Source organism: Prionailurus viverrinus, chromosome C1 (genome assembly GCF_022837055.1).
Source record: "Prionailurus viverrinus isolate Anna chromosome C1, UM_Priviv_1.0, whole genome shotgun sequence".
NCBI classification, from domain to species: Eukaryota; Metazoa; Chordata; class Mammalia; order Carnivora; family Felidae; genus Prionailurus; species Prionailurus viverrinus.
Window position 1 is genome coordinate 195733689 of NC_062568.1, and position 23406 is coordinate 195757094.

Here is a 23406-nt window from a genome sequence, read left to right on the forward strand (position 1 = left end):
ACCAAAACTGGATTTTGAATCACGTGAGGGGATAGATGATCAGAAAAGACTATATTGCTTAGAAAAATAAACACTGACATTCTTTGCAGACTTTAACTCAGGTAGACTACACATGTCCTAGATACAAATATACCAGTATTATGCTCAAGGGCAAGGTAATGCTTTCCATTGTGTTTCCAATATTCTTACTGTTAACATCTAGGATTTTTCTGGTCCCCTTATTTTGGGCACACATTTGACTGATATTTTGAATCGTTTACAGAGACTCCTACACCCCTGTCCTTTTCAATAACCAAAAGCTTAAGATGCCATCATCTTATATGTAAGGTTTCACATTATTTCCCCGAACACATCCTTTTTACACTTGTCGAATCTGAAACTCATTTAATTTTTCCATCCACTCACACAGCTTCATGACAACTTTCAGCAAAAGTTCCTGGCAGATGGGCACTGTGTCTTCTCAGTTTACTTGTGATGCCATTTAGAAAAATGTTTCTAAACATTTCCTTAAGAATGATTTCCATCGTGATGCTGCCTTGGAGATGTTTATGATACTGTGGACAGTGCCAAGGCAGATCGCGTGGGTGGGTGCAGATTCTGTAATAAGGTTTTTATTCCCTCCATTTCTTTGCCTGTTTGGGAATGTGGGGTGAAGATGAACAAGGGAAAAGTGAATTTGTATCTCCCTCCAAAGAAAGTAACTTTTGTAAAACTGCCACTCTTTTAACTTGCAAAGAAACTCATAGAATGACTCTATTTACAGATGTGATTAGTTTATTCAATGAAAAGTTATTTTAAGGCAATTGTCATGCTTTATTAACCTTAAGTATGTTTGGATGTATCCTGGAAATAAATGTCACAGTTGTTTAATCCCCAACACCAAGCCTCGGAACTGACTTCTCGGACGTCATTCTGACTTCTCAGGTTTTAGGTCAACTGTGGGTGTCTCCCATTGTCTGTCTCCATCTTTCTTAAACTCTAGTAGGGAAAACGTGGGCGCGAGCAACCTTTTCTAAGTTAATACTGCATTGACAGAGATCACGCGACGTCCGCTGAAGGGCGCTGTCCCGAAGCCTGGCGGAACCCCACGCGGTCGCCCTCTCCAGCCTCTGGACACAGGTCAGGAAGGAGTCGCGAAGGGTCCAGGAAGGCTCAGCCCGAGTCTACAACTTCCCAGGGGGTGGAGGCAATGACCCTGACCCTGCCTGCACCGGCCCGGCATGAGGCCCGAGCCAGATGCCCCGCCGCGAGAAGATCCCTCACCTTACTGCTTTCAATGAAGAGAACATAAGCCTCCTCACCGCGCAGCATAGGCTCCCGAGTACCCGGATGCAGCAGTTCCGCCTCCCGGGCCATGGTAACGCATGCGCGTCTAAGACTTTGCGCTAGTGGGCGGGGCGCGGGAAGAGAGGAGGAAGGGCGGCGGTTGGGCCAGAGGGGAACCACACCCACCGCGCCAACGTCTTTGCGCATGCTCAGCGCGTAGGCTTCTGGTACTTCTGTTGCGTCTGCCGACACCCACCTTAGTTCGCGTCCGGAGGTCGGAGGTGGAGGTCTTGGGTTCGGCTTTCGAGCGTGCTTTGGAAAAACCTCTTTTCGTGTTCAGCTTCGAAAGGAAGGCTTCCGCTGGTCCTTTCTTTTCGTCTTCGGTGAGGCGTCGACTTCCTGGGGTGGTAAGTTTCCTGGTGGCGGGGGTCGGTCTTAGATGCCTGGGGCGCGGGGGCGCAGAGTGGGGGCCGCTGGTGGGGCGGGCAAGCCAGACTTTGGGGTCGCCACCGCCTGTAGTCGGAGTTTTTTGCTTTGCGGCCCGGCCGCCCGCGCGACTGACTTCCGTTCCCCACCTCCCCCCCCCCCCCCCCCCCCCCCCAGTTTCCAGGAGCCGAGTTTCCGGGCGGGGAAACTTGTAGTCTTGGGTCGTCACGTCCCACTACGTGAACGCCATGTGGCCCGGCTCGCAGCAGGACGAGTCCCCCTCGACGTCCCGGTCGGGGCAGTCCAGCCGCCTGTCTTCGGCGTCCAGGAGCCGATCTTCTTCCCGAAGCTCTCAGTCCGGCTCCAGCGTCTCGAGCCGGGCGTCGTCGCGGAGTCGGCCCCGGCCGAGGAGCAGGTCCCGGTCCCGGAGGCGCCACCAGAGGAAGTACAGGCGCTACTCGCGCTCCTACTCGCGCAGCCGGTCGCGCTCTCGCGGCCGCCGCTACCGGGACAGGCGCTACGGAGCGCCCGGGAGGTCCCGCCGCTCGCCGCCGCGGCCCCGCTCCCGCAGCCGGTCCCGCTCGCGGGGACGCTCGTATTACCGACGGGCCTACGCGCTGGCGCCGGGGCGGCGCTACTACGGCTTCGGCCGCACCTTGTACCCGGAGGATCGCCGCAGTCGGAGGGGCTGGTCCAGGTCCAGGTCCAGGTCCAGGTCCAGGTCCAGGTCCAGGTCCAGGTCGCGAAGCCCCACCCCTTTTCGCCTGAGCGAGAAAGGTGAGTCATCTGCCGGGAACTTGGCCTTCGCACGCGTCTACGTGGCTGGCGACTGCTCGCGCCCGCAGCCGCGGTGGCTGTGTACTTTGGATACTTTTATTGCTTTCGGTGGCTGTAATCCTAGTTGCTTTGGGAGGAAAGAGTGAGGTTAGCAGCTTAGTGGTTAAAAGCGCTCTATTTGGCACCCAGTTTTATTTTGTTTTCAATTTTTAATGTTTATTTTTGAGAGGGACCGAGCGTGAGCGGTGGAGGGGTCGGGAGAGAGACAGACAGACAGACAGACACACAGAATCCGAAGCAGGCTCCAGGCTCCGAGCTGTCAGCACAGAGCCCGCCGCGGGGCTCGAACTCAGCATCCAGCGAGATCCTGATCTGGACCTGAGCCACCTAGCCCGCCCCAGGCTCCCGGTTTTGAAGTGAACGCTCTTTGCTCCTTGAGATTAGAAGTCAGCAGTGGTGTCCAGTGGGTCGGGGTGGAGGAAATCCTTTTTCCTAGGGGCTGGCCCTTAGTGAGGCCTTTTAAATGTTAAGGGTGACTCAGTAGTTTATCCATTTTAAGCTTTTGTTACCTATTGAGCGGAAGAAGAGTTCAAAACTTTTTTTTTTTTTTTTAAACAAAACCGGATTTTGTCCCAGTATTTTTTTATTTTTATTTTTATTTTTTCAACATTTTTTTATTTATTTTTGGGACAGAGAGAGACAGAGCATGAACGGGGGAGGGTCAGAGAGAGAGGGAGACACAGAATCGGAAACAGGCTCCAGGCTCTGAGCCATCAGCCCAGAGCCTGACGCGGGGCTCGAACTCACGGACCGCGAGATCGTGACCTGGCTGAAGTCGGACGCTTAACCGACTGCGCCACCCAGGCGCCCCTGTCCCAGTATTTTAAAACAAATGATTTGTTTTGCTGTTAGATAGGATCACAGAAAAAGACAAACAAAAACTTACAGATAGGAGTCTGAAAATGGATTTAAGCAATGTATCTGTATTGACTCATTAGCTGTCACAATTGTGGTATCTGTAAAATGTACAAAGGAACTTGTTCAGGATACACAGTTGAAGAGAAAGCAAAAACAACCATGAAATAAAGGCCTTTAGTAGGTGAAATTATTTAGGAATTTTTTGCTTTTCTCAGCAAAAAATGAGGTAGAGAATTTTTAGTGCTCAGAGCTGTATTTTATGCTCTAAAATAAAAGATTGAAACCTCTTTCTATTCATCTAAATAAAACACAACTTTATTTTGCGATTCGGAGTTCTTCAGGGAAATGTACTACAGATTAATGAATGTCTTGTTTTGTTTTTGTAGATCGAATGGAGCTGTTAGAAATAGCAAAAGCCAATGCAGCAAAAGCTTTAGGAACAGTCAACTTTGACTTACCGGCCAGTCTCAGAACTGTCCTTGCACCTAAAGAAACAAACCGCAGAACAGCCGTACCAAACAATGGTGCAAAGTCTGAGGTGAGTATTCTAGGCTTAGCCAAACAAGATCTTCAGAAAGCTGCTGCTAGAAAGATCTAATGAGCCGTTTTTTACTTTTTACTTGACAAAGCCTAAATACAATTTGTTAGCATAATAGCAGCTCTAGACAGGGTTTCTCCCCCATGAAAATGGGAGATTAGTGAACTTTATTTTCATGTGACACAGCAGTAATTACTTTCATAGTTAGTTGTAGGAGGTATTTTTGGCAGTTTTTATGCAGCTATCAAATTTTTCTATCCAGCTTTTGCAGAGTATTTTATCTGTAGCTTTCTTTCATTTGCAGCGCTGTGTTCCCGCAAATTCTATATTCAACATACAGTATAGTTTATCTGCTTTATTTCTGTCTTATAGAAATCATGAATGTGGTCTCCAGACATTGATGAAGAAAATCTGTTGGTAATTGATACATGGGCAAAAGCATCAGAGGTTTAACTAATTTGAAGTTTATGTTCACAGACTGAAAGTTTAGTTTTTTGTTGGTAGATCCATTATGCATGCTAGAATTTGGGACAGGTAACTGTTTTGATAAGATACCGAAGACAATTTTTTAAAAGTGAACACTTTGTCATGGTGGGGCATCTGTCCCTTTCATAATATATGCAATATATTCCAGATGTTTTGAGAGATTACAGAAGAAGAGGCCTGCTTCACTTGCAGATAAGTTTATTATAATTCTCCAGAAATGTGCAGGATGTGCATTGGCAAATTGCACTGTGGTCTTAAGTTAATGATATGAGATCCAAAGTAGAAAACTCATAGCCTTTGCAGTTTAAGGTAGTTAGGAGTTTGATAGAATCATTTAACACAGGAAAGATGTTCTCTAGGTGAACCTATCATTCAGACCCAGATGTGGGTTTGCTTAAGTGTTTAGTAGTGAACAAGATCTTAGGTGAGTTGCTTTTTCAAATGATTAGGTAACCAACGGCAAATGCCTTGGTTCTTTGAACTAGGTATTTTCTGGTATGACTTTACTTGCAGAGTTAACTTGAATTTGCACTTGGGGAAATCTAATCCTGCTTTATGGGGAAGAGTATCTTAAGCTGATTATTAATTGATTTTGTTATGGGGAAAGCTGGAGTACTATGTCGTTTCTACTGTTAACTGTATGATTAGATCCAGCTCCATTTGTGTCTCTATAACTAAATTTATATACAGTTGGGCTGCATTTTATGTGGTATCATAAACCAAGGGTATGGTTTTTTAAAAATAACACTTTCTCTTACATGTCAAGCTGTCGGAAAAGCTAACAGAAGATGGAACTAAAAATCTCAATGAAAAGTATTGCCAGCAAAAGAGCATAGCTTTTAGCTCTAATGTAAGTATATCTAAGCATTGACCCCTCAAAAATTGGATTTAGAATATAATTATATGGGCTTTTATTTTTGTTGGAAGGCTCATTGTTTTTGTCCACATGGTAATAATTTGGGATCTACTAAGCCACTTTCGATAGAACTTTTCATAATTTTTTGTACCATTACAAATGGCTAATATAATGGCTGCTTCTGTATCTGATATTCACGTTTTTTTTGAGAGCGTGTGCGCTTATGTGCAGGCAGGGAGGGGCAGAGAGGGAGAGAGAGAATCCCAAGCAGGCCCTTTGCATTGTCAGTGCAGAGCCCAATGCAGGGCTCAGACCCACACACTGAGATCACGACCTGAGCTGAAATTAAGAGTTAACCAACTGAGCCACCCAGGTGCCCCAGTATTCACGTTTTTGATATCAGCATTTACTTTTCAAATACTCCTCTTACACTTGTTGGACAATTTAAAAAGTAAATCTCAGAAAACCCTGTAATCAGAATATTTTAAAAATCAGCTAAGAGCTTAAAAAAACTAAGAACTATTTTAACATTATTTTGTAATATACTTTGTATCAATGTCTGATTTTCCCCAGCAGTTTTCTTGGCTTTACAGTTTGAATTGAGTGATGAATATGGGGTCTTTGCTTTGCGTTTTAATTTTTAATGAAATTATTTAGTGTGTTTTGTAAAATGCAAGTCTTTTGAATACAATGTATGTGTTTGCATAACTGACTTAAGAATTTGTTTTCTTCCAGAATTCTGTAGCAAAGCCAATGCTTCAGAAATCAGCTAAAGCTACTGAAGAGACCTCTACAGGATCTCCCAAAATAAATGAGAAAAAAAGTCCATATGGATTGTGGGTACCTGTCTAAGAAAACTGATTTATAAGGTTGGCTGAAATACACTTTGTTGCAAGTTTTTTTCCAAGCATTATTCCATCTCTGAGAGTCATTTATGGTTGTTGCAATTGCAAGTGATACAGTAATATGTAAATCCCTAATATTTAAATATTAACATTTGAGATTTCTCTTGTAGATAAGAGATAACACACATGGACCAGAGGATTCGTACAGGTGGGAGTTTTGTACATAATACTTGTAAATGTTTTGTATAATACCAATGTAATGTAAAAGTGAAATTTATAAGAGAAACAGTAATTGAACTGTTTATATTTGTTAATAAATTTTTTGTTTTTTTAATTATTTGTGTCACTTTGTTTTGTATGTATATATTACATAATGAGTGTTTATTTAAAGAAGCGGAACGTGTCTTTTGTTTAAAGCCTTGCTAATCCCAAATCCAAATCCATGGACTGACAGCATAGGGTTCACTGACCCTTACCTGGTGTTTGTGAGAAATGGTGAATCTGTCTCCACCCTAGACCTGAATTTGAACCTGAATCTTAATACTACCAGTTGGTATGGGTCTTCATTAAAATTTGAGAAGTTAGGCCTAATATTTATGGAATTCTGGCACAGTGTTGTGCTGGACAAGTTAAAATGCAGTCTTTAGGGCAGGAAACTCAGCAGGAGAGGGAGAAGTGGAAATGCCTCATTGAGCTCTAAAATCTGAGGTTTTGTTTATAATGCTTTTCTAGTTAAAAAATAAAGTTTTTTAGTATTCGTTTATTTTGAGAGCAAGGGGGGAGGGGCAAAGAGAGAGAATCCCAAGCAGGCTCTGTGCTGACAGCTCATCTAGTTTCTTTTTTCTTTTTTTTTTTTTTTTTAAATGCCTTATTTATTTTTGAGAGAGAGTACAAATGGAGGAGGGCAGAGGGAGAGAGGGAGACACAGAATCCAAAGCAGGCTTCTAGCCTCTGGGCTGTCTGCACAGAGCCTGACGTGGGGTTCAAACCCATGAACCATGAGATCATGACCTGGCCCGAAGTCGGACGCTTAACGGACTGAGCCACCCGATTGCTCCTAGTTTCTCAGTCATACTAACCACTTCTGAAGTTAAGGCTAGTGGCTGTATTATTGGAGAGAACAGATAGAATGCTTCTGTCATAGAACGTTGTATAGGAAAGAGCTGCTCTAAAATTTTTTTAAGTGTGTTTATTTTGAGAGAGAGAATAACTCAGCAGGGGAGGTAGAGGGAGAGATCAGATCTCAGGCAGGCTCCCTGTGCTGTCGGTGTGGAGCCTGACTAGGGCTCAATCCGTCAAACCGAGAGCTCATGATGAGCTGAAATCCAGAGTTGGACATGAGCCACCCAGGCGCACCCCTGACCTTACGAAAAATTTAAACAGTGACCTAGATACATTCCTAGACATGTAATTCCTATTATTTATGATGCCTTAGTTGCATTCTCATCCTTAAAGCCAGTAGCACTCCTGTGTGTGTGAACACATCTAGTTTATATCTAGGTTAACCATAGTTATTGGGAGGGTGACCTGTGTTCATAAAGGAGTAAGAGTTTGTGGTGGGTTTGTTATTCTAAGGAAACTCGAGAGAGAATATCGGTAGACTGGCCTGGTTATAGCAAAGTCCAGTAAAACATTAGGATTTGAGTTGTAACTGAAAATGTTAACATGATCACCTGGTTAGTGTATTTAGTTGGTATCCTTAGCCCAGTTGCAGAACTCAAAAGGATTTCTTTGCGAGGGAGACTTTGGGAAAGAATGATGTGGTAACAACATTTTTTACCTTCATTTCACTGGTAGCCACACTTACCGTGATTATGACCTGTATTCAAATATACTAGCCCTTAGGAGCTAAGTCACTGGACATGTCCTATAATTCTTCAGCCAAACCCCTTCACATATAAGAACGGTCTGCACCTACACCTTCTGACATTTGCTTCTACAGTGATCCTTCCTCCTTAACCATTAGCTTTTCCTTCAACCTTGTTAGCATGCTTGAATGGCTTTGCTATTTCCTCTTTGATTTCTTAGTCTGTTGGCTCATTTTCTCTTTATTTCTAATGCCCTGAAGAGAGTATAGTTTATATCCTTTTTTCTTTTTCTTTTTTATAATTGTCAGGTGTACTATTACTGTTGTCTAAATTGACCTTGTCTGTTGGGCATGGTCAGGTCTATGGTGGTGTCAGTTTTTGGGCTTTGTAACACAGAAGATAACTTAACAATGTGTGTGTGTGTGTGTGTGTGTGTGTGTGTGTGTGTGTGTGTGTAAACCGACTGGCCATCATTAGTGGGATGCAGTTGCCCAGGTGTGATAGATACCCTATCACTGTATAACTGGTGAGCAGCATAGATGGTCCTGATGGTGAAAAATTGTACCAAGAGACAAATTCAGTGCTATCCAGGAGAAATAAGAACCACATTGCAAAAGGTAAAACAGGGGGGCTTGGGTGGCTCAACTGGTTAAATGTCCAACTTCAGCTCAGGTTCGTGGGTTTGAGTCCTGCATCGGGTTCTGTGTTGACAGCTCAGAGCCCCAGAGCCTGCTTCAGATTCTGTGTCTCCCTCTCTCTGCCCCTCCCCTGCTCACACTGTCTCTCTCTCAAAAATAAACATTAAAAAAAAGGTAAAAAAAAGTAGTGTAATTTTTTTACCCCGGTGTATCTAAGATAGCATTTCAATGTTACAATAAATAGTGCTCTTTTGCTTTTTTTTGTACCAAGTATCGGGATCCGGCATGTACTTTAGACCTAAAGCACACCTGAATTTGTCCTGGCCACTTTTTCAGGGGATCAGTAGATGATCATATGGTGGGTGACCACCATTTTGGAAAGCACATCCCTGTGTATAGGTTCAGGTGTTAACGCTTTGTTTTTTTCTTAAGGCGTAAACTAGAGAAATCGTGTTAACTCACAGTAGCATGCTGTTCTTTCGCCTTGTTTGCCGTAAACCTCTATTAAGTTTAGTAAAATGTCATCTTTAAGAGTGCTTACTTTTAATGCTTTCTTTATAAAAGTCCTCAAAATTGCCTTCAGGGATTTACACGCATTTGTTATTTTGACCTCTTCCATTTTCTACACTGGCCCTTTGTCCTTCGCCCTGCCCGTTGTTAGGATTCATCCTTGGCCTGCTTCTCCCTCTACAGGCTCTCTTGGCAACTTCCTCCACTGTCTGCCTTTAACTACCATCTACTAACCGAAGATCAATTTCCTGAGCTCTTTTCCAGTGCCTACCCCATCAGCTCTTCAAGATGAACTTTTCTTACTCTGAACTTATTACTGTGTATATTAATTGTTATGATTGCTATTGCCTGTTAGAATGGGTGACTTTGAACATCCAGTCACCTTCAGAGTAGTCCTCAAATCACACATCTCTTGCTTAAAGCAGCAGTGGCTGTTGGGAGTGCTTTTCTCCTTTAGAGAAATCTATTTTTCCTTTAAATCCAGGTTGTTAGGACTTCTCTGAAACCTATCCCGACTAATCTTTCCTTCCTCTTTTCCCCTTAGTACTATGGTATATGTTTTCTTTGAAAATACTGGAGAACCTCATACAACTGGCAGATTATTACCTTTTTGAGAAGATTGGGCCGCATGAGTATTTGTCTTGAATTGTTTTGAAAAGGAAGTCAAAGTTACTGTTTCTGTTTGCATTCTGCAGAGGCAAGTGTAAATAGTATGTACATGCTGGATTTTTTTCTCTGCCTTCTACAAGCCTCTCTAGATGGGAACATCTTTTCATGTTCATAAATACTGGTTCACTAAATAAATACTGGTGTGCCCAACTTACTGATCCCAGTCCTAGTCTTTTTAGTCACGTAAACTGACATGATCTCTACTTTTATGGGATACTCCAGACGTTCAGGTTTTCTGTCCCATATTTCCCATAATTACTACTGAAACTACATGTCCTAATTAACAGTTGAAATAAGGTTAACGTTTCAACTAGGCTTTAAAAAAAGATTGTATTGGGGCGCCTGGGTGGCGCAGTCGGTTAAGCGTCCGACTTCAGCCAGGTCACGATCTCGTGGTCCGTGAGTTCGAGCCCCGCGTCGGGCTCTGGGCTGATGGCTCAGAGCCTGGAGCCTGTTTCCGATTCTGTGTCTCCCTCTCTCTCTGCCCCTCCCCCGTTCATGCTCTCTCTCTGTCCCAAAAATAAATAAAAAACGTTGAAAAAAAAAATTAAAAAAAAAAAAAAAGATTGTATTATGTAAGTTTTACTAATACTTTGACCAAATGTTTTAATTTACCTTCTTCCAAGGAAATTTGCTTTTTGAAAATGGTGTATTTACAAAATGTCATTAGAGAATCAGGTTCCTACCTTCTGTGCTTGCCCTATAAATGTACGTGGGCCATGGGGTAGAGCATGGTATAGGCAAGCACCTGTTAAATGTGACTGCTGCTGGGTAGGGGGGCTGAAGGTGAATTTCCAGGAGCCACTGTCCCTTTCCTTTCACCGCCTACCATAGCTTACAAGAAGAGTTAGTACCAATTTACATTCTATCTCTGAAGCTCCCAAGTTCAAGTGTAGGTCAAGTCCAACAAGATGAATCTAAGGATGATGATTCTATTCACGTTTGTAACTAGGAATAAAGCCCAGCAGGATGCACACACGAAGCACACACTTTGAATACAGAAAACACAAGACATATTTTTTTCTGAAACAAGTGAATAATAAATATATATATGAGTGAAAATGAATAGTCATAGCACACATCTTCACAAATTATAAAAAGAGAGCTAACAGAGCCCTGATTTACTGTTATAATTTGACAGTCAAAACAATTCCTGAAGGAGATTAGACTGCTGTTCCTCTTTCCAAATTCTGTTTAATTTCAGCTGTATATTTCCCATAGAATCTTTCTGCTTTCTTGTTGAATTTAGCGTTCCTTTCATTAATGTAGTCGATGTCTGCATCGTCGTTATAAGGACGTCTCCGGCTATATTTGTCTCGTTTTTCAATTCTAGAGGAAGAAAAATTTATAACATTCAAAATTACTTTCTTTTTTGATATTAATAAAACCTGCTCAAATAGTTAATATAAAATTCAGTAATGGAAACAGATATACAAAATTCCAAGCTGCTTTTTTTGTTCTCATAGTTAAGATGGAAGGCAGTATTGTTAGGAAATTCTGTATAAAGAAATGGGTTCAGTGAGCTTTCCTGAATTTGTAAGTCAATAGTACTTTACTTCAGATCTAGTCTTCAGATTGGGAAATAACCCAGGGTCATGTTGAAATACAAGGGCAGTGATATATTACACTACTTTCAGAGTTTATAGTATACTGCTGGTTCTGCCTAATAATTATCCTATTCAAAACAAATACACAAGTGATGGTCAATGGGACCACTCTTCAAACTAGTAATTCAAGTCCTCCTTACTCTCTACCCCATTGCTACACTTGAAGACCATGGAGTTATTTTTGTCACAAGGCATGAAATCAGTACAAAGCTGAAGGCTGCATTATAGTACTTACTGCTTTTCCAAGTCTATGACCATCCTATCAATTTCTTCTGTGGAAGGCACGTGTGTTCCGTGAAGAAGACTGTTGGATGTTGGGTAGAACTCCTCTCCACTGAGAAAGAGCGGGGTGTAAGTAACACCATAGATTCTATGCCATCAGAACTGGACAATGTTTAGTGGGCAAAAATGGAAATCTTTGTGATCAGAGTTGATTTCAAAGAACTAGAAATCAGACCTAAGAGAAGATATTTAAGAAATTATATATTCCAGTACCCAAATGAGGTGCCAGCTGAGGACCAGAGGCTAATGGACACAAAGGGAGGCTGAGTTCATACAAATGAAAGAGCTTGAATGAAAACACGGTGTCCTCTGCCCAACTTAGTGCTCTCTCCACACTGAAACAGTCTTGACCTTAAGCACACTACCTGTCTTAGGGAAAGAAAGTGTAGCTTAGCAATGCTTACTGCACAAGTGCACAGGTAAGGGACATAGAATAGCAACAGTAATCATGAGGATGATGACACAGTACTATGTGTCAAACATTAAGTACGTCGTATGAATACATTTCATCTTCACAATAATCCTAGGAGATAAACACTACTATTATTTCCTGTATACAGATGAGGAAACAAGGAGAAAAACTGTATGACAGGTCTAGTAAGTGGTGGAACCAGAACTCAAGGCCAGGAAGCAAAGCTCCAGAATCAGCACTCTTAAATTCAAGCCCTTCCAGTAGCATATAACGAATACGCTATTGGGATGCTTGGGTGACTCAGTCGGTTGAGCATCCAACTCTTGATTTTGGCTCAGGTCATGATCTCAGGATCGTGGGGATCCCAGGGTGATGGGATTGAGCCCCATGTTGGGCTCCATGCTGGGCATGGAGACTACTTAAGAAAATTTCTCTCTTGGGGTGCCTGGGTGGCGCAGTCGGTTAAGCGTCCGACTTCAGCCAGGTCACGATCTCGCGGTCCGTGGGTTCGAGCCCCGCGTCGGGCTCTGGGGCTCGGAGCCTGGAGCCTGTTTCCGATTCTGTGTCTCCCTCTCTCTCTGCCCCTCCCCCGTTCATGCTCTGTCTCTCTCTGTCCCAAAAAATAAATAAATGTTAAAAAAAAAAAAAAAAGTTTAAAAAAAAGAAAATTTCTCTCTCTCTGCCCTGCTCACACTCTTTCTAAAAAAAAACAAAAAAACAAAACAACAAAAAACACTATTAAGTCACACTGACTTACTGTTTTTCTCTCAGTCTTTCATATGTCTCCATGTCAGGTTTGATCTGCTTGGTCAGCCGATGATACTGGCGTAACTGGGCAGCAGCATAATCTAAAATGAGAGCCCAGACTGTTTTAGATGGGGCATTAGTAGCCCTGTTATTAAGAGGCACATTCAATGAAATAAAAGCCAGCTTTACCTGAGAATCCCAGGTCAGGGTTTTTCCTCTTCTTTTTCCTCTCCCATCTTTCCGCATCTTCCGCACTGATCTCCAGCAGCTTCACTTTCTCATAGTCTTCCCCTCTTGCGGCACATTCCTAAAAAGGGGGAAAAACATGACTGCTATCAAGACTGTAAGTTGATTAGCCTGAAAAGAAAACTGTGGAATTGGCTACGATCTCTAAAAAGTAATACATCTGTAACGACACCAAAAACAGCTGTGGTGGACACATTAGGTGTCTACTGAAATGCTTTCTCCTCTCCTTCCTGGGCTCAGGGCTGCCCATTTCCCAACCTCCCCTGCAGCTGGATCAGGCCAGGTCACTTGGGCTGCTCAACCAGGAACTGACACAGGGGAGACGCATGAGCTTTACGGTTTCTTAAAAAATTTTTTTTCTTAACGTTTATTTATTATTGAGAGACAGAGAGAGACAGAGCATGAGCATGGGAGGGGCAGAGAGAGGGGGAGACACAGAATCCGAAACAGACTCCAGGCTCCGAGCTGTCAGCACAGAGCCTGACGCGGGGCTCGAATTCACAAACCTTGAGATCATGACCTGAGCCGAAGTCGGACGCTCAACCGACTGAGCCCCCCAGGCGCCCCTACAGTTTCTTATTGTTGGAGCTTTTGTTACTGTAGCTCACAGACACGTTGTTAGGTGTTCCACGTATTTTATTCTCACAGCTCTCTAAGGGGCAGCTGAGGAGACCGGAGCCAGAATGCTTACCTCCCGTGCCCTACGCTGTCGTGACAAAACACAACACGCCCTGGAATCCACAGCTTGTTGAGGAGCGGATTGTACTTACTTTTTTCTTTTCTTCTTCCTGTAACTCCCATTCGAGACGAGCTTTTTTAGCTTCCCAGTTTGCAGGCAATTTAAGTCTTTTGTCTTCCTCCACAACTTCTTGGTGGTTTAACTTTCGAGCTTCATTCTGCCACCAGGACACAAAACTTGTCAGCCCAGGTACGGAAACAAATCTAAATAGACATGACCTGTCTCCTAGTATGGCAGGCGTCCAAAGCAAACTTTCTGGATTTTATCCTGAAAGGAAGAGAGTCACTAGAGAATTTTACGCGGGGATCCGTGGTGGGGAATTTTAGGGAGCGGGAGATTAGGAGGTAAACACCTCTATCTATAGCTTTAAATATTCTTTTCCTACCTTCAAGGAACCGTGTGGTAGGGATGGAAAGAACGACGGTTTGGGAGTAAGAAGCCTGAGGGACATACCGACTTGACTCTCTCTGGCCGTGAGACGTAAGCAAGTTTTTTAGGACCGGATGAAACTGGGCTTCCCACAGTATTGAGTTCCATGGTACAGAGTTACTCGAGAGGATGCTACATGCTACTGAATGCCACCAAATCACATACTGAGAGTCACATGCTATTTTCATCTCTAGTTCAAACTGGGTCCAAGACAAATTCTCAGTGACTAATGAGTTTAACACCTCTGAAAACACTTAAAACATATTTTTTATTTAAATGTTTATTTCTGAGACAGAGAGAGAGAGAGAGAGAGAGTGAGTAGGGGAGGGGCAAGGAGAGAGGGGACAGAATCTCAAGCAGGCTCCGCGCTGTCAGCACAGAGCCCGACGCAAAGCTCGAACGCATGAACTGTAAGATCGTGACCTGAGCCGAAACCAAGAGTCAGATGTTTAACCAACTGAGCCACCCAGGTGCCCCACGAAAACACCTTTCTTAACACCTTTTAAAAACAAGTGGGGCAGGAGACATCATCAGAATGCAACCACAAAATCTTGACTGGAAAACTACAAAAAAGCCAATCTTTTTACCAACCAAATTAAACAGAATGACTTCCCAGAACTGAAAACAAACAAAACACAAAACTCAAAGACAAAACAAAACCTAGTAACAGAAAAGATGAAAAGCAAACCTAAAGATTAAAAAGACATAAAAATTTTAAATTACCATTGAAATAGTAATATTAAATTTAAATAGCAATTTAAAGAAAAACACTGGACAAGCAGACAGGTGGTCACATGTATAAACCATGAAGGTGATATGAGGACTCCAACCTAATTCCCCTATTGTTTATGAAGCTGAGAAAGTTTTTAGCTCAGAGTTAGTGGCAGAGTTAGGCCAAGACTCAAATTTCTTGATTTCTGACGCTTTCCCCTCCCCCCCCCACCTGTAAGTATTTTAATACCTCTTTAACAACAATACCATCATCACATTCCCCAAATCATTAATACCTTAATATCAAATATCCTGTAAAGTTCATATTTCCCTGATGGTCTCAAGGCTTCATTATTTTGACAGTTTGAATTCAGACAAGTTCCATATATTGGGATTAGTCAATACATCTCCTAACGTTTATTTTATCTATACTTTCCTTCTCCATCTTTTTTTGCCCCCTGCTTTTTTGGGGACTGTGAAACTGATCAGGTTGACCGTCCTCTGTTTCTCAAAGTGCTAGTTGCCTTCCTATGATGTCCTTTCGCATACTCCGTGGACCCCTGTATTGGCTGTAAATTTTAGGTCTGGTGGTTTCATTCAATTCAGGTTATTTTTAACAACTCTATTATATGGAACTAGTGTTCTATACTTCTATCAAGACACAAGCAATCTCTGATTTGCTCCCTTTTTGTGATGTTTGCAGTTACTGATTACCTACATCCAGTGATTCGTGAAAGACTGCAAAAGGGTGAGGTTCAAATTGTATTATTCTTCAAGCGTCATCCACCCTATTCTCTACAGAGGGTTTCAAATGAAGTATGTGTGTTTGACTAGTTTTCAGATGGAGTTCTTCTGGACAAATACGGGTAACTACGTTCCTGACACATACCCTGTCTCCAGCTGCCTGCGGGCCCCCCCCCCCCCCACCCTAATGAGGACTCTGCCTTTCCACTAGTTGCTACTGCTTGGATACCTCTCCCTCCCATCTCCTTGTCTGATAATATCCTACTCATCTTTCAAGCAGCTTAGTTGTCCCACCAGTCTTTAGTTGTTTTTTTTCCTTCTCTGTATTTGAGACACTTTGTTCCTCCCTCTAAAATGGCATTTACAAGTCGTGGAGTCATTATTGGTTATGGACCTGCCTCCATAACCAGGCAGAAGACTTCTCCTATTTGCCAAAGTACCCGCACTATCTTGTTGGCTATGGCACATTAGAAGCTGGGGGGACGGTGGGGGTGGTGGGCACTTTTTGTACAAATGAATGAGTAGCCAACTTGCTGTGTGACAACAAACAAACTCCTTGGACCATTTCTGGTCCGCGGTATCCCCCCTCCATAAAAAGAAGGGTTTGACAGAATCACGGGCTGAGAGGAGGCTCCAGGGAGAGGTCGATTAAAAAGAAGAATACCAGGGGCACCTGGGTGGCTCAGTCAGTTGAGCATCTGACTTCGGCTCAGGTCATGATCTCATGGTTTGTGAGTTCGAGCCCCGCGTCGGGCTCTGTGCTGACCGCTCAGAGCCTGGAGCCGGCTTCAGATTCTGTCTCCCTCTCTCTCTGCCCCTCCCCCGCTCATGCTCTGTCTCTCTGTCTCTCTCTGTCAAAAGTAAGCAAACATTAAAAAAAATTAAAAAGAAGAATACCAATGTCTGGGTCGAGAAACTGATTAAATAGGACACTGGAAGTGAGGCCTAAGCATGAACATTTTTTAAAAGTTCTCCAAGTGATTCCAGTGTGCTCCCGGGGTTGCGGTCCGCCGGGAAAGATCTTCCTCTGCCCTGCGGGTCTGTCAGGCGCGCTGGTGCGGCTTCCCCGTCCCTCCGCAAACGCGCACAGGCCTGCCTGGGTGACAGGTCTCGGATGCCTCCGGGGCCACTCACCCGCTTCAGGTGCAGCTCCCGGAATTTGCGCAGCCTCTGTTCGCGCTTCTGGGCGGCCAGCTCCGTGGCCGCAGCTGGGGGCAGCTCCCCTTCTTCCGCGCAGTCCACCGGCACCTGCGGCGAGGAGGACCCGCTGGAGCCGGGGCGGCCCAGGCCGATTCCCCCCGCCGCCCCCACGGTGTGTGCGCCTCCCTCTCTGGCATCGCCTCGATGTCTAGGCCAAACCTCTACCCGCAGACGCTCCTATCCCAGACCCCCGGACAAAGCCTGCCACCCACCTTATCCTCAGCCTCCGCAGCCATCACCCGACAGCGCCTTATCCTCCACACTTCCGGCGACAACAAACAACTTTTCAGACTCTCTGGCTCACTTCCGGCGGCCAGGCGCCACAGGTTTCCGGAGAAACCCCGCCCCTTTCTGCTGCTTTGGGCCATGAGGAACCAATCCCCGCCCGCCGCAGCCCTGGGTGGTGTCCGATTGGGCCAGGCCTGTGCGCAGGCGCCTTGAGTGGAGCCACCAGGTCGACGTGGGTAAAACCGGAGACTGGGCGTCAACGGCGTTGGGGAAGGTAAAGAGGAGGAAAAGGGGAAAAAAGGGAATAAGCCACCAAATGTATGAGAAAGCGACCTAGAGCACAGGTTGTGCCCGTCAACTGGCCAGCCTTGTAGTTCAAATTTCTGAGTAACGAATCGAAAAGAAGGAACAAATTGGGGGTTATTTGGGATCTCGAGCATCTTCATGATGCGGTAAGATTTCCTGGATTAATTTGAGGCTTTGACTTTCTTCGGAAAATTCTGCACAGAACGCCGTTCTTTGTACATCTGTCCATTCATTCAATAATGAACTGTATAATCGCTCTTATTTATTGACAAATTAGTCTATTCTTTGGTTCATCATCTATGAAAAATAATACAGCAATACCCATGTCAACATAGCAGCTTGAGGACAAATTAGATAATATGGATGAAGTATCTGTGACTAGTCACCTGACCCGCAGCCAATGATGAGAACTGCTGATTTTTAATCAGTTGGCATTAGATGTGTCCCCTCCTGTCTGAGATTTTCTTAAGTGTCTTTCTTCAGGAAAGCCCTAACCACCACCACCTGAAGGGTCAGTGTCCCTCTTGTAGCTCTTCATACTTTCTGCTTTGTTGCGTTTACTTAAGTGTAATTAAATAAGTGTGGAATTACTTGTTTGATGCTGTTGATTTAAATGAAACAGGTTTCTTAACTAGTTATAAAGCAGCAAATGTAGGCCTTTGTTTTTTTCTGTATCATGAATGAATTGACAGAGGAGTCTTACAAGTATTTCTATTCTTTAGGAACACAGAAATGTCAGTGGCAAAATTATTTTCAGTAAGATCACAGCAGAATTACAGGTTTTGCAGAATATTTTGTCAGAGCCCTAGAAACCAAAACCAAGTACTTAAGGAGAGTTTAATGAAAGGGCTGTTGGCAAAGCTGTAGACTGGGTTAAGAGAAACCAGCGAAAGAAAGTGAAGCATTCTGGGGCTAGAAGCAGAGGGAAGCCATTCCTACCCCTAATCCTAAAGAGGCAAGGGAAGGACGGGATGGGGGAGGGTCTCCAGACAGAGGCTGTGAGTAAAGAAATGCAACCATAGGGGCGCCTGGGTGGCTCAGTCGGTTAAGCGTCCGACTTCAGCTCAGGTCACGATCTCACGGTCTGTGGGTTCGAGCCCCACATTGGGCTCTGGGCTGATGGCTCAGAGCCTGGAGCCTGCTTCCGATTCTGTGTCTCCTTCTCTCTCTGCCCCTCCCCCATTCACGCTCTGTCTCTCTCTGTCTCAAAAATAAATAAAAATGTTAAAAAAGAAAAAAAAATTTTAAAAAGAAATGCAACCATAATCCAGGCAGGGAATAAGTATCCTGACCTCATTTCTCCCAGACTTCTCTTTTGTAGATGCCACTCATTGGCAAGACCCAATGAGAAGAGAACAATAAACAAGAGGGCTTATTGATGTAGTCCATTCAGGCCAGCATTTGTGGGTGCAGAACACCCACAAATGGGTGGGTGGACACTGGAGGAGGGTGGTTGTAAAGGAGCAAAAAAAATACCCAGCACAGTTCTTTTCACGGGCCATGGTAACAATTTCATAGTCTTTTGAAGTCTTCAAAAAAAAATTTTTTTTTTTAACATTTACTTATTTTTGAGAGACAGAGACAGAGCATGAGGGGGGAGGGGCAGAAAGAGAGGGAGACACAGAATCCAAAGCAGGCTCTGGGCTCTGACCTGTCAGCCCAGAGTTGATGTGGGGCTCGAACCCACAAACTGTGAGATCATGACCTGAACTGAAGTCAGATGCTCAACCGACTGAGCCACCCAGGTGCCCCTATAGTGTTTTGAAGTCTTAAAGAATTCTTTGTTCAAGTTGTATTTACATGGATTTAGTAAAAAGAGAGAGTTGCGTGGGCAATTGAAAATTTCCAGGATGGGGCGCCTGGGTGGCGCAGTCGGTTAAGCGTCCGACTTCAGCCAGGTCACGATCTCGCGGTCCGTGAGTTCGAGCCCCGCGTCAGGCTGTGGGCTGATGGCTCAGAGCCTGGAGCCTGTTTCCAATTCTGTGTCTCCCTCTCTCTCTGCCCCTCCCCCGTTCATGCTGTGTCTCTCTCTGTCCCAAAAATAAATAAACATTGAAAAAAAAAATTAAAAAAAAAAAAAAAAAAGAAAATTTCCAGGATGATAGAAGATCTTCCACTCTATGTGCTATTCTTACAATGTGACATTGACACGCCTCAAGAAAAGGCATGATCTATGTCCCTATCCTTGAATATGTGACTATGGAGGAAATGACACTATGTGACTTCTGAGGCAAAGTCATAAAAGGTGAAACAGATTCCACCTGGTTCTCTTGGGATCCATTTTTTCCCCCTGAGTTTCTATTTATTTCTTTAGTGATCTCTACACCCAACGTGGGGCTCAAGCTCACAACCCTGAGATCAAGAATTGCAGGCCCTTCCAACTGAGCCAGCCAAGTGCCCTGAGATGCTTGTTTCTTTGAACCCAGCCACCATTCTTTGAGGAAGCCCAGGCCAAATGGAGAGGTCATGTAGGACTGGGGTAACTCTTAGGGAGTGCAATTTGGCAATATCTATACAAATTACAATGGCATTTACTCTTTGGCCCAGCTATTACATTATTGCAGTTGTCGTACAGACCCGTGTTGGTCTCCGTGTCTCTATGTCAAAATTCCTAAAGCGTTACCTTCACGTTGGTGAACAAAGAGGAAGAAGGACAGTGGATCATTGGGGTGCCCCAGAGCAGGGATGGAGTGAGCTGTTTCACCTCCTCAAAAGCCTGTGGTTGGTTTTTGAGGAAACCAGTGGAAGGGCTCTAGGTTGGAGTGCCTTAAGCAAGACATTTAAAGATTGAGCAATAGCAGAGAAATTAGGAATCCCACTTCAGCAATATCCAGCTGGTCCCAGGAATCCCCACAACTGTTGTTTGGTTTGAGGAAGGGGAAAGGAGCTAATGCTTCCTATTTCAGGATTGAAGAGAAAATCCTTGTCTGCTAATGACATATCCCAAATGTTTAACTTGGGGCATTTTATTTATTTATTTTTACATTTTTTCCCAGTGTTTATTCTTTTTTGAGAGAGAGAGAGAGAGAGAGAGAGAGAGAGAGAGAGAGAGAGAGAGAGAGAGAGAATGAGCAGGGGAGGGGCAGAGAGAGAAGGAGACCCAGCATCCAAAGCAGACTCCAGGCTCTTAGCTGTCAGCCCAGAGCCTGATGCGGGGCTCGAGCTCATGAACCGTGAGATCATGACCTGAGCTGAAGTCGGATGCTTAACCGGCTGAGCCACCCAGGCGCCCCTATTTTTTTTCTAATTTATTTTTTTCTCCACCTCCACCCCCATCCTCCGGTTTGGGGCATTTAAAATTTTTATTTTTGAGAGAGAGAGAGACAGAGTGCAAGTTGGGGAGGGAATTTAGGGCATTTTAACTTGTAATTTTTTCTTTTGGTACCTTCGTCCTTTTTTAGCTATTTTAACAGGTGGATACTGTCAATTGGACCCACTCTTTATGGAGGGGAGCAAAGAAGAGGTGCACATCTTAGAATAAGTAGAATTTTGCGGGAAGGTTACATCAGTGACATCTGCTTTTAAGATTTGGGGAAAATAAGTAGGGCTCTCAGTGTAACCTCGAGATCCGACTGTCCAGGTATAGTTTTTTTCCTTCCCAGCTGATGGCAAACAAAAATTGGCTCTCTGCGTGCATAGGTGTACTGAAGAGGGCACTACACCAATCCACTACTGTGATTTGCTGTCTGGGGGGATAGCGGAGAGTAAAGGGTGAGGGCGAGGCACGAGTGTGTGGTGTGAACAACAATGTTATTTAGTGCTCCGAGGTCCTGTACAAACCTCCATCCTCCACCACGAGGTTTTGGTATGGGAAGAATTGGCATTTTATAAGGACTCGTGCATGGAATAATCAAACCTATATATATATTCCTCAATTATAGGCTTAATCCCTTCAATGACTTCAGACTGTGTAATGTCTGGGAGTGGTTTGGAATGCTCAATCTGATCATCCAGATGGAAGGGGCAGAGTGTATATGCGTCTGATGTCAGCAGGACTTGGACCAAAGGGTGTCAGGGACAGTGTCTGGGGTGGTGGGGGGGGGAGGGGGGTGGTGCTATACGTTTTGAATTACAGAAAAGCAAGGTATTGATGGAGGCTCCTCTTGTGTAGAATTTTTTGTGTGCTATTTTGCTATTTCCAAAAATACCCTCCGTCCCCTCTCCCCAACTTTTTAAGAAATCTCTACACCCAACATGGGCCTTGAACTCATGACCTTGAGATCAAGAGTTGGGTGCTCCGCTAAGCCAACCAGGCACCCACTTTTGACTTATTTATTTATTTATTTATTTATTTATTTATTTATTTCACTTTAAAAAAGTATTTATTTTGAGAGAGAGGAAGAGAATCCCAAGCAGGCTCTGCCCTGATGCAAGGCTCCTTCTCACAAATGGTGAGGTCATGTCCTGAGCTGAAATCAAGAGTCAGGAGCTCAACATACTGGGCCACCCAGGCTCCCCAAACTTTTTTTTAAAAAGGATTTACCCTTTTTGAGAGAAGGAAATGTGTGCCTGATAAGTCTCAAGAAAATTGTGGCCTAACAGGTGAATTCCTATTCAGGGACCAGAAGGAACCCATGAGTGCCTTGTAAAGGCCCCAGCTGAAAAAGGGATAGGTTAGGATTTAAAACTGTCCCGGGGTATTAGCCACTCCCACCATTTGTAGTGTTTCTGTACTCCGAGGAAGCAGGACAGAGAGGCTGGTGGGTTTGAAAACTGATGGTGTTGCTCCCATGACCATAAGAGCTCCTGTCACCTCATTCCCAATAATAAGATTTATTTCCCCTAAGGTGTGAGTTTGAAGTCATGGGAAGACCCCCCTCCTGTCTTCAGAGCCACCCTGTTCTGCCATATGATCATTCTTCCCCAGGTGCTAGTATCCTTAGAGGGGAAAGTGCTCTGAGGCTCTTGCCACTGACTTTGTCTTGACGTTTTGCAGCAAGCCTCTTCCAACAGCCAGGTTCTTCTGCAGTAATTGCAAATACCTTTGACATGACAAAGACCCTGAAGACTTTGGGAATTTCTGGGGATTGTTAATTGTTGTAATTGGAGACACATGATCTGAGAAGCTTGGACTTGTGTGTCCTTTCTTTTTCGCTGCTCATTCTGTGGTGCGAGATAACTGATCAGCCAAATTAACCAGATCATGAGGCTCCATAGTGGCCCGGCTGAGTTGCTGTCATTTAACTAAAGTACTGAGTTCACCTTCTAACCTGTTAGCAATGATGGAGTTAAATTAAAAGGAGATTTCATGGTTAATTTTGTCAATATCAGAGTATTGTTTAAAAGTGTTTTCCTGTCTATCATAACAATCAAAATCAGGTTCATCTGTCCGTGGAGTACATTGCTGAATTTTTCTCTAATCTGTATCTCTAATCTGTATCTCTGTATCTCTAATCTGTATCTCTAATCTAATCTGGGTTTTGGAAAAACCCAGGAATAGTTTTATTTAATTCTTCAGTTGGCTTAAAAGCTTCTGTGTTTTTTTTTTCCTGTAGCCTTTTCACTTAGAAAAATCATCCAAATACTATGTGTAGCCTAGTTTTCCCATCCACTCTCTTGCATGGCCACCATTCACAAGCATATAGATAAATCAATAAAGGTTAGAATAACCAGGTTCACAGATCTAAATAACTAAGTTGAATTCCTTAGCAAATCCTGGAGGGTCTTCAAAGGCATTGGCAAGCCCTTGGAAATGGCTTGTAATTCTGCCTTAGTCCAAGGAGAGTAACTAACTGATGACGTTTCAGAGCCTCCTTCATTAGGTTTAACTTTAGAAGGAGTTTTGGATGACAGGAGGATCCCATTATAGAATGGGAGTTCAGCTAGGCTGGGATTTCGTATGGGTGGAGAGCGGAGGGAGAAGGTTGAAGACGAGCAACAAGGGTTAGCTCAGAAGACTCCACAAGCTTTCCTAGTTTAGATCCTCTTTGGAAGCGGTTACAGTTAGCTTTAGAAAGTTTAGCGTTATTATAAGGAAGGAAGTTTAGAATTATTTAATTCTTGGACACTCCAAATACC

General features: G+C 43.9%; 2 protein-coding genes and 1 long non-coding RNA gene across 4 annotated transcripts; 1 reads left to right on the forward strand and 2 right to left on the reverse strand.

Moving 5' to 3' along the window:
* Window positions 1-756: 756 nt before the first annotated feature.
* LOC125173945 (uncharacterized) lies at window positions 757-1410 on the reverse strand. The gene is made up of 2 exons (XR_007155200.1): window positions 1264-1410; window positions 757-978 (listed from the first exon to the last, which is right to left on the reverse strand). It is a non-coding gene; the product is annotated as an uncharacterized LOC125173945 (long non-coding RNA).
* Window positions 1411-1509: 99 nt separating this feature from the next.
* Window positions 1510-6446, forward strand: RSRP1 (arginine and serine rich protein 1). Of its 2 annotated transcripts, none has more exons than XM_047873606.1 (5): window positions 1510-1649; window positions 1870-2469; window positions 3774-3925; window positions 5178-5261; window positions 6003-6446. In XM_047873606.1, exons 2-5 carry the CDS (start codon window positions 1941-1943, stop codon window positions 6117-6119), a joined length of 882 nt encoding a protein of 293 aa, XP_047729562.1. In that variant the 5' UTR covers window positions 1510-1649; window positions 1870-1940; the 3' UTR covers window positions 6120-6446. The 2 variants fall into 2 exon arrangements, with proteins under 2 accessions (XP_047729562.1, XP_047729561.1); XM_047873605.1 differs by having other exon boundaries at window positions 1514-1673.
* Window positions 6447-10727: 4281 nt separating this feature from the next.
* LOC125173943 (pre-mRNA-splicing factor SYF2) lies at window positions 10728-17171 on the reverse strand. Its single transcript, XM_047873607.1, has 7 exons — window positions 17067-17171; window positions 16789-16902; window positions 13802-13927; window positions 12975-13092; window positions 12796-12886; window positions 11580-11678; window positions 10728-11066 (listed from the first exon to the last, which is right to left on the reverse strand). The coding sequence occupies exons 1-7, from the start codon at window positions 17088-17090 to the stop codon at window positions 10901-10903; spliced, it is 738 nt and encodes a 245-aa protein (XP_047729563.1). The 5' UTR covers window positions 17091-17171; the 3' UTR covers window positions 10728-10900.
* Window positions 17172-23406: the final 6235 nt, after the last annotated feature.

Bases quoted from the DNA above. Each gene is read 5' to 3' on its own strand.
- RSRP1 (XM_047873606.1), top strand. From the start codon at position 1,941: ATGTGGCCCGGCTCGCAGCAGGACGAGTCCCCCTCGACGTCCCGGTCG. The intron at 3,926-5,177 runs GTGAGTATTCTA...TTACATGTCAAG, and splicing joins ACAATGGTGCAAAGTCTGAG to CTGTCGGAAAAGCTAACAGA. The intron at 5,262-6,002 runs GTAAGTATATCT...GTTTTCTTCCAG, and splicing joins GCATAGCTTTTAGCTCTAAT to AATTCTGTAGCAAAGCCAAT.
- LOC125173943 (XM_047873607.1), bottom strand. From the start codon at position 17,090: ATGGCTGCGGAGGCTGAGGATAAG. The intron at 12,887-12,974 runs GTAAAGCTGGCT...CTCTCATTTTAG, and splicing joins CCCTGACCTGGGATTCTCAG to ATTATGCTGCTGCCCAGTTA. The intron at 11,679-12,795 runs GTAAGTCAGTGT...GCTCTTTCTCAG, and splicing joins GAAAGACTGAGAGAAAAACA to TGGAGAGGAGTTCTACCCAA.